Source organism: Cottoperca gobio, chromosome 7 (genome assembly GCF_900634415.1).
Source record: "Cottoperca gobio chromosome 7, fCotGob3.1, whole genome shotgun sequence".
Classification (NCBI taxonomy): domain Eukaryota; kingdom Metazoa; phylum Chordata; class Actinopteri; order Perciformes; family Bovichtidae; genus Cottoperca; species Cottoperca gobio.
The window spans coordinates 3,360,726-3,373,945 of NC_041361.1; the positions used below are offsets into that span (position 1 = coordinate 3,360,726).

The 13,220-nt window shown below is 46.6% G+C and overlaps 1 protein-coding gene across 5 annotated transcripts in view; it reads right to left on the reverse strand.

Moving 5' to 3' along the window:
* Positions 1 to 13,220, reverse strand: part of camta1a (calmodulin binding transcription activator 1a) — a 269,614-nt gene that overhangs the window by 109,483 nt on the left and 146,911 nt on the right. For all 5 annotated transcript variants that reach the window (XM_029436629.1, XM_029436628.1, XM_029436627.1 and 2 more), the window contains exon 5: positions 4,471 to 4,606. In XM_029436629.1, coding sequence (XP_029292489.1) covers positions 4,471 to 4,606 — 136 coding nt within the window. The remainder of the gene's footprint in view (positions 1 to 4,470; positions 4,607 to 13,220) is intronic.

A 13,220-nucleotide genomic window follows, 5' to 3' on the forward strand; every position in this document is an offset into this window, starting at 1 on the left:
GTTGCACAGTTGAAATCACACATTAGGGTGGATCCAACATGAAATGACAAGTTACAGGGGCTAAGGATGCACCAGCTGATTATTTAGGAGGTGGAGGGTGAGAGGGTTGGGTGAAGGGATGCCGTGGTGGAGCTGAGGCAGGAATGGGAGTTAGGGAATTGGTAGAGAACTGTATTGGCATTAAAGTCTAGGAAGCGAAGGGGGAGCAGAGCAGCACAGCACAGCACAGCACACCTTAAGAGGTGAAGCTCATTTCAATCGGTATAATTAGCCTGTGGTAATGAAATAAGTCAGAGGCACTGCCACCTTTACTTAAGAGAAAATCGATCTGCATTTTAGGGAGTTTATTAAAGCTTAGGAATAATAGGGAGAAAGGAGAGAAAGGGTGGAGGAGATGGGGGGGGGGGGTTAAGCCGATATTAACAGATAATCAGATAAGAAGAGGTGCTAGCGTTGGGCTCGACAAGAAGCAGAACAGAGATCACCTGGAGTTTGTCAAAGCAGATGTGTTTGAGGTCTCTGCTATTTCACAGCAAGAAGCCAGGGGATGCTAGAGCTATGCATACTATGAGACGTACAGCCTGAATTAAGATGACATCACTTTGTGGGAGAATGAAGCCACTCAAAACCTGATGTAACCAAGGATGCTGACTGATAGACAGCCACTGGACATCCTCATTAGAGTGGTTGCAAGGATTAGCGTGGAAGTTTGTCCATGGCCAGGAGCTGGTGAAGAACTTGAGCTCGGTAAGAGCAGGGTGTGGTGAGATAATCACTGATGGACATCTCTCCTCAGGTGCCCCAAATGCATGCTGGTTGCTGGGGGTGCTGCTTGCTCATTTATCCAGCCGTCTGGCCAACTCACCTGGAGTGATGGGGGAGACGTCAGGAAGGCAGGCTGCTATTTCACGGCCTGTTAAGCGCTAATGCCGCAACATGCCCTGCGCTCCAATTTTAGGGAACAGGGAGCATTACCGCCCAAGTCAAGTTTCTGTCCGTCTGGACAGTGGACTGGAAGGGTGGTGGAAGGAGGAGTTCGGGAGGTGATAAAGGGCAGTAAGGAGAAAGAGAGGTAGGAGTAGAGCAGGACAATGAAAAATCTAGTGAAAGAATTAAAAGGGAGGGAAATAAAAGACATAGAGAAAGATGGGGAAAGAGAAAACGACACTCAGAGACAGAGAGAGGGAAGGAGAAAGAGAGTAGAGCCTTGGTTTATACGGGCTGCTGAGCCAGCACTGCGGAGCAGACAGGACAGCAGCAGCACACGCTGACATCCACTCTTGCCACGCTAGGCTGCTTCTTGCAGGCCCCAGAAGGCCCCTCGCTCCCGGACTCGCAGCCTTTCTCTCGCCGGAGCCACTGAACATCACTTGCTTGAACCACCCACAACACTTGTCCACTCTGTGCACTAAACCTGGCCCATGTAATAACCACAGAACCTCTATTAAGCACGGGATGGCTGGGGAATCAGAGCAGCTACAGCACAGCACAAGTGATGTAAAGACTGCCGTGTTTAGGTGCTGAGGTTATGCTCAAGTTATGTCAACTCTTTGTATTCTGGTATGATATGAATTATGTATTTAAATGGATCTTTGTCATCTCCTTCTAAATAGAGTAGTAAACAGAAATAGATAGCTCCTTATACTCTCCTGTGGTCTCATACTTTCATTGTACAGAAGGCAACAGGTCAAGTCATTTGTATGTGCTTGCAATAAACATGACTGTGCGTGATGGGTCATGGTTCCCATCATAGGCTGTTTGCAGCAGTGATGGATCACCTCCCTCTGTCAGTCTTGATGGGTGAGGTGTGAGAAGGACATGACTCAGGTCTTCCAAGGCTGCAAGATGTGGACGTGTACACAACAACACACAACACAGTCTCAGCAGCGCAAGTCATCACGGACAATGTGTGTAGTGCATTTTTAAGTACAATAGGCTTACGGTATATACAGTATGCCATTAGTTAGAGTTCAATTTCTATGAGATCCCATGTAGCGTTGCAGCCCTGAGTCAGGTTCTACTTGTGCTCTCTCTCTCTCTCTCTCTCTCTCTCTCTCTCTCTCTCTCCACCAAGCTCACCTTCACACCTTGCATTGGCACTGTTGCTCATACAGCAATTAGCTCTGGTAAATTAGACCGGTTGCAACATATTGGAGCTCTCAGAGCAAAATCACAGGATGGAGTGTTACACTCGGTGAACAGCCATCAGTCTTTATGTGTGACTCATGATGACTGTGCTTTAGTACATCCTTTATCTCATGTTGTTGCATACTGTACACTGCACACTACAGCTTTAGTGTTTCCACAACTGAATGTCTCAACCCTCCGGCTCATTATTGCTACTGATGGATGTAAAATACTGTAAAAGTCACCAGTGCACTATTTAATGTTCATTTCAAGTGTGGATTGGGATGTCAAGAAAAGCTTATTCTTCATATTTTCAAGGGTTATATAATCTGCCCCATTACTGTTTCCAGCACGTATTGCTTCTGTTTAAGTCTGGCTAAAATTCAAACCACACCGCCACCACGGTGCACCAAGGCATCATATGATGTGCTCCATATGTCACACTTAGTACACATCGGACACGCCGGGGCAAGTTATCAGGACTGAACAGCATATAGTGCACAACGTGCAGCACATACCGGGAACCTGAAACGCTTCCCTGGATTCAATAGTCTTTTGTGTTTTATTTCACGTGATTCCTCACCTTAAGAGCCAATCTCTTCAGCTATGACTTGCCAGGAAATCTCTTTTTTTTATATTCATTCTATAAAGCTGCGACTGCTGGTCACAGAGGTCCGGATAATTTTATACCGTAACAGTATGTTTCTCTTTGTCCATTGTGACAGCTACAAAACCACAGAAGAACACGCGGCAGGAGAAGTTCCCAAGATACATTGGCTGTGATGTGCCAGTTGAGAGTGTTGCTTTAAAGAAAAACGGTTGCTTTTCTGGAGCATTGACCAGCGTTGATGCTGGAAAATAGGACAGTGGCATTAAGTACAGTATTCTGTTGGGGGGGCAGTGCTTCAGCGTTTGCTGAAGTGGGCCACGGTGATGTAGCAGACAGCAGAAGTAAGGGAGATGTGGGGACATTGTCAGCTGACATCTGTTTCCACTTTCTAGTAAATGTTCTGCTTTAGATATATGTTTTATTTATATTGTTTATGCCTGCTTTAGGACTGGTTTGAGGGAGCAGCTGGCTCTTGGAATAATTTTACAAGCCACGTTTAACACTCAAGAGCCAGCTACTACTCTTACCACATCATCAAATCATTTGAGTAAGAAACACTTGTTCTGCCTTTTATGTAAGACAGCACTTCCACATTTGTCATAGCCTTTATGCAGTCTAACGGATTGACAAAGTCTGAACCAACATGCTAAGCATTACTGTACATAATCTGTATTCACATGTTAATAGAACTGTATCAAGTTGGCTGACTAAACCTTCTGTAAAGCCATGACTGTCAAAAACCAGAAAGATATACACCAGTCCAAAAATGATGGATGTGTGTAGTCCCAACAGGTTATCAGACCACTGCAGGACCCGAGATGACACTGAGCTGGCAAGGCGAGCGAAGAGGGCCATTTTCTTGGAGTGACAAATATCTGGAGGAGTACAAACAGGGAGCAGAGCCCCTGTTGAGAGAATGCCTGAGCTTTGTCTTTGTCGCACTGTGTGACAGACTCACAGCACCGCTCCCTGAGGTGTGTGGTTATGTGTAGTGTAAGTGAATGGTGACACTGCGTTTGTGTGTGTACATGTGCACACACACGACGAGGAGACCAATATCCCCACATCTCTAACTACTCTTGCTCAACTCCTGTGCTTCTGCCATCTGTGCTTGTGGCTAAATGTGTGAAAGACCCCACAACCCAGCCGTTAGCACTCCTGAAAGCAAAGGAAGTGAAGATGTCTCATACATGGGACTGATTATAAATCAGCCAGGGTGTCAACACTGCATTGGCACCACCTCAGGTCGAGCAAGATTGAGCAAGATTGAGCCAGCCAGACACATCCGGGCCTTTTATTGCAGTGGCTGGTATGGGGAGTGACGTGGAGTGAGGTGTAGGAACGCTCGCTCCACAGTGCTGCTTTGAGGCAGCAAGATTAATGTAGGCTCTCTGGAGCAAAGGCAACATCCACAGCCTTAATAAGGTACAAACAATCGGTTCCACTCCACTGGCTTCCCAGGGAAAACTATTGTTGTGCCGCATTGTTTCTTGGTAAGGCTCCTTTGAGACACGGCCAACTGCAGCATGTGACTGTCTCCATTAAGGCTCCTTTGAGACACGGCCAACTGCAGCATGTGACTGTCTCCATTACAGCCAGGGGAGAGCTCATTGTAGACCTGTGTTTGTCTGTGTCAGGGTGAAGGCTGGCTCTCGCCCGCCCCATACCCACCCCTGCCCCGCCTGTTCCGTCGTTCACTCCCTGCAAACACAAACTCTTGTAAGCGCACTCACCTCAACTCCCTGCACTTTCAACTTCATGTGATCCTCCCGTGTGGTCTTCCCGTCTTTCCTCTTCTTCCAGCAGTAGCCATCCTTTCTGTACTTCACCTTCTTCCTATTGTACAATATCATCGACCCATTCTGCGGCCTGGATCCGTGGAGACAGGACAAGGAGAGGGAGAGCAAAAGAGAGAAAGATGAGAAGAGATGAGAAGACTTTTTAGGCAAAGCTAAAGCACAGCACGGGGACTCATTTTAGAGATGTACAAAGAGGCCCGACACGAGTCTGCGCCGGGCAGAAAATGCACCAGTGACTTAGATGACAAGACTTCTTTATGGTGTTTTTTTAAGCATTGGTATGCACAGTTTGACAATGAACAAAGCACCCTTCAGCATACATTTCTCCCAATGAGAAGTGTGTGTGTGTTGCGAGCCGCTTAAGTGACACCTCTTCTCACGGAGTAAATTACATGAAGGGCAGTGTGTAAGGAAAGCAGCACGGGGGTGGGGGGCTTCTTTCCTTATCTCTCATTCATCCAACTTAAATGAGTTGTGGTGTTGGAAGTCCCTCGGGGGAAGCGAAGATCCTCCCTCACACTCCATTCATAATTCATTCTCCCTCCACCAGACCACAGCCTGTAGGCTCATAATGATATAATGTAACTATTTGATGATAATCTGCTTTTCCACTTCGATTTGTAACAGAGGCATTTGGCGCTTAGTGTAAAACATTAACAGAAAGTGTAGCATAAAACATTTATGGCTTACTCAACAATTAGTGAGCAGTTTAACATAGTTTTGTGTGGGTGTATTTGTTTTTGATTGTATTGTGGAGTGGCTATGCATCATCGGTATGAATCCATACATATGCTACATCAGTTTCCCACACAGTCCTCCAGCACACACACACACACTCACACACACACACACACACACACACACACACCTGCTAAGGTTTGACGCTCTCTCGAATGACAACAGGTTTGCCTCAGTGTTTGGGGCCTCACAGTGAATGAGTGGGAAAAGCCGTCTGCCCATGCTGCTGAGAAGGCAGTGTAACTGTTGAGGGGGGGCTTAACCAACCAGACAGCTGGTGAGCCTTGTGCTCACTGCTCACATGCATATAGATACACACGCACACACACACACACACAACACAAAAATAAAAAAACCTCATCAAAGCAAAGAACAAAAGCCGGGTTGATTTGTGTCTTCTCTAACAATATTCAAAATAAGAAAACCCAACGGTTATTTTGCATTGTTTCGTTGTTTATTGCAAAGGTTTTTATTTTTTTCCACAAGGTTTATTTATAACGCTGCATGCATCATTTTGCAGCGCTGCCTTTGGGGGCCAAGGCGCGTGTTTATCTTGGTATCACTCATCAATCATTTTCCCGGCCGGATCTCAGGGGCCGGCGGAGAAGGAGGAGAAGTGGGGGATGGGGTCCCTGGAGTCCCCCCTCTGTGGCCCCTGACAGCACCTTCTAATGAGAGACGCCACTCACACACTGACGCGCTCACTCCTTGCTGATCTCCCTTCTTCCCTTTCCTCCTCCCTTCCTCTCTCTACAGCCCTCTCTTCTTGCCGTCAGTCAACTCAAGCTGCGCACCAGGGACTGCCTTTGTCTCCTCCCTCGCTCCAACTCCTCTTCTGCTTTCGCTCTCCCTCTTGTTTCATCTGTCCCAGGATTCCTTACCTCCGCTCTCCCACACCTCCCTCTCTCTCCTGCTGTTTTCTCCTCACTCACTGCCCTCCCTTGTTTAGCACTCAGCATACTTTGCAGAAAACAGCTATCAAACAGACATTTTTATTGGTCAGTTTAAAAAGTGGAACCCCTCAATGACCGTGTGGGAATATACACAAAGTATAAATTGTGTTATAGTTTACAGCATCCTTAATGTCACCCATCGTGAAGGTGTGGTCATAAATGGCATTCATGAACTATAAGAACTTTGCAGATTGCTGCAATCTCCACATGCACTTCTACAGATTTGCATCCCAAATGTCACTTGAAGGACACTCATTTGACATGCCTACATCAGCACTTGGTATCAATCATACAGCAGAATGGGCCTCTCTAACGGTGCGATCCTATTATTTGTTTCAATATCATTCTGGATTTCGTCCTTCAAAAAGATACAAGGAGTGTGTGCTTCTTAAAATGTAGCTCTGCTTGAGACAAAAAGATGGGCGCAGATGAGATAAGGCAGAAAATCAAATGACACGGGGCTATCTGATCTCCTCCAGAGCACTGGAAATTGGGGTGAGGCTTCGGTGTCAGAGGCTCCACACCGTATTTATCGGCTCTGCGCGAAAACATATTCGCTCAGCTATTTTTGAGGGACTGTTAAGTAGATGCTATTTTCAATTCAAGGCACTTTGGACCCACAGGAGAGAGCCTCGGCACCCACTCTGGAGTAGGTCTAAGGCAGAGGCCAGTCTAAAATGCATGCTATGGCAACATAATGTGTCTGCTCTCCCTCCTGCTATCTCCCACTCTCTCCCTCCCACTCATCCCCTTCCACTGTATACTTAGGCGTTTCAATTAATCTTATCAGAATTATACATATTTATACATGAGGGGAAAAAGCTAACTGCTCTGTTATCAAAGAAGCGTGACAGGAGGCTCTCTGTCTCAGATGCCTAAATGTGGCAGATTAATATGGAAATACAGGCCTCTGACAAAGTGCATACAAGCTCCACAGCCACCTCTCTCCTCTTTGGAGTTTGCAGCGATAATAAGCTTTACCCTCAGGGTGGTGTTAGGCCTTGTCCAGTCCTTTAGGAATCATTCATTTACCCAGGTAATGGCATTCGCTCAATCAGATTTGTTCATTTGAAAAAGTCAGGGGGAGAGTGGGGGGGTTTATGAGGTTGGTGACGTGTTCAGCATGGGTAACAAAGCCAAAGGAGGGGAGCACTGGCCCACAGGCAGGCAACACACAGCTCACAGGCTCAGCGCCACTGTCTAAAGGCCAACATACACGGAGAGAGAGGGGGGGAGAAGCTGAAAGAGACAGAGACAGAGACAGACAGAGACAGAGACACAACTCTGTGTGAGTGTGAGAGAATCTCCTGTTCCAACAGGGATCAGTGGTGAGCTCTGGTGAATTATCCGAAAATCCTAAAATGTTCAGTGATGGAACTTTGAAATGTTCTGACTTGAATAAACATTATATTTATGTAGAACAGAAGCAGGCTTGTGGAGGTGCAGACACATTTGTGGCAACTATTAGCTATTCATAGAATATAAAAAAACAAACATACAATGGATCATAGTATGTCCTCAATGTATTTCTTAAAATACACTATTCCTGTTTAACCAGACTCAAAACCACTCAACTGTATTAAGTGTACTCTTGTCAAAAGGGTTACAGAGAATGAAAGATTTTTGGTCTTGGTGAACCGGTGTAGCAGTAATAGCTGTAGCCCCTTTCCTATTCCCCATGATGCCCAGGCTTTGATTAATACCATACATACTGCTTTTCTCCCCAGTAAGCTCAACTGGCAGTGCAGCCGAGAGGACAGGAGAGGAGAGGAGAAGAGAGGAAAGGAGAGGAGAGAATAGAGTATATCAGAGGAGAGGAGAAGAGAGGAAAGGAGAGGAAGAGGTGAACAGAAAAGAGAAATGAGAGCAAAAGAGAGGAGAGGAGACTTAAGGAAAGGAGAGGATAGAGAGGAGAATATAATAAATCAGAGGAGAGGAGAGGAGAGAGGAGAGAAGAGAGGAGAATAGAGCATACCAGAGGAGAGGAGAGGAGAGGAGAGAGGAGAATATAGTATATCAGAGGAGAGGAGAGGAGAGAGGAGAGGAGAGAGGAGAATAGAGCATACCAGAGGAGAGGAGAGGAGAGGAGAGAGGAGAATATAGTATATCAGAGGAGAGGAGAGGAGAGAGGAGAGGAGAGTAGAGGAGTGAGGAGAATAGAGTATATCAGAGAAGAGGAGAGGAGAGTGGAGAGGAGAGGAGAGGAGAGAGGAGGGGAGAGGAGAGGAGAGAGGAGAATAGAGTATATCAGAGGAGAGGAGAGAGGAGAATAGAGTATATCAGAGGAGAGGAGAGAGGAGAATAGAGCATATCAGAGGAGAGGAGGGGAGAGAGGAGAATATCAGAGGAGAGGAGAAGAGAGGAGAATAGAGTATATCAGAGGAGAGGAGTGAGGATAATAGAATATATCAGAGGAGAGGAGAGGAGGGGAGAGAGGAGAGAAGAGGAGAGAGGAGAATAGAGAATATCAGAGGAGAGGAGAGTAGAGGAGAGAGGAGAGAAGAGGAGAGAGGACAATAGAGAATATCAGAGGAGAGGAGAGTAGAGGAGAGAGGAGAGAAGAGGAGAGAGGAGAATAGCGTATATCAGAGGAGAGGAGAGGAGAGGAGAGGAGAGGAGAGAGGAGTGAGGAGTGAGGAGTGAGGAGTGAGGAGAATAGAGCATATCAGAGGACAGGAGAGGAGAGAAGAGAGGAGAATAGAGCATATCAGAGGACAGGAGAGGAGAGAAGAGAGGAGAATAGAGTATATCAGAGGAGAGGAGTGAGGATAATAGAATATATCAGAGGAGAAGAGAGGAGGGGAGAGAGGAGAGAAGAGGAGAGAGGAGAATAGAGAATATCAGAGGAGAGGAGAGTAGAGGAGAGAGGAGAGAAGAGGAGAGAGGACAATAGAGAATATCAGAGGAGAGGAGAGTAGAGGAGAGAGGAGAGAAGAGGAGAGAGGACAATAGAGAATATCAGAGGAGAGGAGAGTAGAGGAGAGAGGAGAGAAGAGGAGAGAGGAGAATAGCGTATATCAGAGGAGAGGAGAGGAGAGGAGAGGAGAGGAGAGGAGAGGAGAGAGGAGTGAGGAGTGAGGAGTGAGGAGTGAGGAGTGAGGAGTGAGGAGTGAGGAGAATAGAGCATATCAGAGGACAGGAGAGGAGAGGAGAGAGGAGAATAGCGTATATCAAAGGAGAGGAGTGAGGAGTGAGGAGAATAGAGCATATCAGAGGAGAGGAGAGGAGAGAGGAAGAGAGGAGAGGAGAGGAGAGAATAGAGTATATCAGAGGAGAGGAGGGGAGAGAGGAGAATATCAGAGGAGAGGAGAAGAGAGGAGAGGAGTGAGGATAATAGAGTATATCAGAGGAGAGGAGAGGAGAGGAGGGGAGAGAGGAGAATATCAGAGGAGAGGAGAAGAGAGGAGAGGAGTGAGGATAATAGAGTATATCAGAGGAGAGGAGAGGACAGGAGGGGAGAGAGGAGAATAGAGTATATCAGAGCAGAGCAGAGGAGAGGAGGGGAGAGAGGACAATAGAGTATATCAGAGGAGAGGAGAAGAAATTAAAGGAGAGGAGAGGAGAGGAGAGGAGAGGAAAGGAAAGGAGAGGAGAGGCTTTGAAGATCGGAGGGTGAGCTGGTTGGGGCCTGAAGTGGCTCAGGGGGGAGGTGACACCTGCTGTTCTCAATTACCCATCAGAGCCTTCAGCTATCACAGCCTTTACCCCACTGTGTCAACAACGACACTCACACCTACTACTCATCCAAACACATCTACACACACACACACACACACCTACATTTGATGTCACAGACACACACCAACCCTATAACTGTAAGTATAAATATGAGGCACAAATATGCCCCTGAGCACACACACACACACACACACACACACACACACATACACACACACACACACACACACACACACACACACACACAAAAGTTTCTGCTAGCCCTGTTGCTCCATCTAGGGATAACATTAATAGCAAGACGAGTGACAGAACATCAATAACACACTGATGCTGGTCATTACTGGTTCTGTCAATCACAGGTAAAACATGGATCACATGTGTTAAAACACACACACATCTGGAGCTGTCGACACTGAGCAGAGGTGTTTCCACGTGTAATGTAATTAGACTTCAAGCAACGGTGCTCTATTAGATGGCACATCATCTTCGAGCTGGATGTGTGAGTAGAAAGGTGCTGGTGCCGCGTCGGGAGCTCCTATCTGGACGCATCACGTGCAATTGATGACTCGCAGATAAGCCCTCCCTTCAGCCCTGCCAAAGAATGCATCAGGAAGTGGGGCGTTCGCTAAAACTACTTTAAATGTAAATCTGCCACGGCCTGAGGATTGAGATTCATTGTCTGCGCTGCTCTGAACCCCTCCAACTCCCCCGCTAGTGTTCGTATGTCGAGACGCCGCAGGTCGTGCAGCTCTTTGACTGCCAATGAGGCCTCAGTGCCTGGTCACTGTGATGCCCGCAGTTCTTACTCCTCTAGTCCCGAGTGGCCCCGGCCCTCGGCCATGAATGCTTAATTATAAATGGTAATTACGGGGGTGATGGGTCAGTCAGCTGGAACAAGTTACGCAACATCTTTTAAATCATATCGCATCATCCCTCTTTCTCTATAACATGTTAATCCCCCCACCCCCCTCCCCCCTTCTCTGGACTGTCTGGGAAATGGTCATGGACGTCTTTAAAAAGACTTAAGGATAGCGGAGCGAGGAGACGGTAACAGCAACTAACTGAATTAGTCTGAGATGAATCAGGAAGTTAAGTTTTCCAAATATGATTTCACGTATCTCCAAGGCTGTACAGATGGAGCACATTGTTTGTTTACCCTTCCCCATGTGTTCAACTAAATACAACAGTAATGATGAGAGGGTAGCTGGGCCCCTGGAGTTGTAATTCAGTGTAGGGAGACAGATCGTGTGCCTCCCCTCTTTCTCTCTATCTATAGTGCCGATGACTGCCACAGAACTCAGGCCCTGGCCCATTGCCCTCCAGCACAAAACAGATGTTCCCCCCGCACTTATCTCAATGAAAAAATCACAGACAATTTACAAAGAATATAAATTACGGTCGTAGCTCCACATCAGTGTCTCTGTCCCTATAAGACCTTGTAAAGAGGATAAGGGTGAATTGGTGTGAGAGGGTGGGTGGATTGTTGGGAGACAACACAAGGCGGATGGAAGCAGTAGTGGGGGGGGGGGGAGGAGGGGCGGGTGGGGGGGGGGGGGGGGGGGGGGGTGTTGCTCTTATCTGGTCCACAGCAGCCCAGCAGAGTGAGAGGGAGGCTGGTAACTGGCGGTGATGCTGCGCCGATAGCGCTAAGCCGGTTTCATGCACATTTCAGGGAGGCTGCCATCACTACTCAGACTTAAAACTCTCAGTTCCTGCCAGTGGATGAGGTTGGGACGTTATTTACAAATAGCCATGTCATACACTGGTTACACCGCTCCATTCTCTGTGTCAACACATACACACACAGCAGTAAAGGCTTTGATGTAAAGCTTAGGTGACATGGAATTTGAATTTCGGTGCTTGTGAGGTTTTGGCTGTGAAGACATTTCTTATTCACTTGAAATGCACACTGTCGCTGTATGTGTGTGTGTGTGCGTGTGTGTGTGTGTGCGTGTGTGTGTGAGAGCGCGTATAATATGGTTAACTGGGTTGAAATGTTGATGACTTTCAACTGCTTGCTCAAAAGGCTTCCACATCATGTTTGTGGTGAATGTTATTTTCAGCCTTTTGTCAGTGTGCATAGTCTAACTTGGAAATAGCGACTACAGAGACGATGATTCATACCTCACATCCTCTGCGCTAATCTTCACAAATCATCCGTGGTGTGTCTCAGTGCGTTGTAAATAAAAGGTGCCTTCAGAATAAAGCTTCTCTATAGCCCAGCTCCTGCTGACAACTACACGCTGTGTGCATCGGGCATGTGTAGACTTAAGTCCTGTAGCACTGCCTTATTATGACACTTTGTAAGGAGGATGCTTTTGTACTTTCCATAATGCATGGGCAGCAGGGAATTGTGCACAGCCTTATTTTATGTCATGGGGTAGAGCTGCTGTTTTAGCAGCTTACGTTTTACCATGGTAAGAAATACTAATGCAATTAAATCTAAGTCGAACTGGACTGCAGCAAGAAAAGGTCAGGTTTTCATTATTAGTAACAACAACCTTACTTTCTATTAAGAAAAGGAGCAGGAGAACAAGTTAATGATGTGCTCTTGTACAGCCCAAGTCAGAGCGGAGAGCACATCATTTTGCTTCTATTCATTGGCTTCCTATTAATGCTAGATTATCTTGTGTCATTGACAGTATTTAAGACACAGACGGAAATATAAAGCTGTATCACAAACTGTAACACCATGAAACCCTGAGCCTGTCTGTGCTGGCAAAGGTTTAGAATTATGTTGAAATATTATCATTCATCTGTATAAAATACCTACTATTTACTGTATTGTAAAGTAAAGATATTACACTCAGAGTCTAGGACAGAGTCAGGGTGGGGCAAGGACAAGCTCTCCTCCCCATCATGACTTGTGCCAGGCCGAGCTTATGGATCACCTGGACATGGCCCTCCTTGTCTGCCACCACAGTGCCACTGACCTTCCCCTATTGATCCCTTAGCACAGCTAAGGCCAGCTATTGAACCACTTATGATTAATTCAAAAATCCTGCCTTGTCCACAAAAAAAGGTAAAAGAACAAAGCACAAGCAGGAGGAACAAGTGAAAAGAGGACAGATAAAGAGCCAGGGAGGTCAGAAAAAATCTCCACTTTCTTTCAAAATGAGACGGAACTACAGAGAAGTGAAGAAGTGCTCTTTACAAGCTGACCAAGCTATAAAGCACATTTCAGAGTCCCTTCTGTAACAAAAAAAGAGCACAGTGATGGGAGGGGGGGGGGGGGGAGGGGGGGGTTGAAAAGAGGGAGCAATAAAAAAAAAAAAAGGAGTGAGAAAGGAAAAGAGACAGACAGGAAAACAGAGA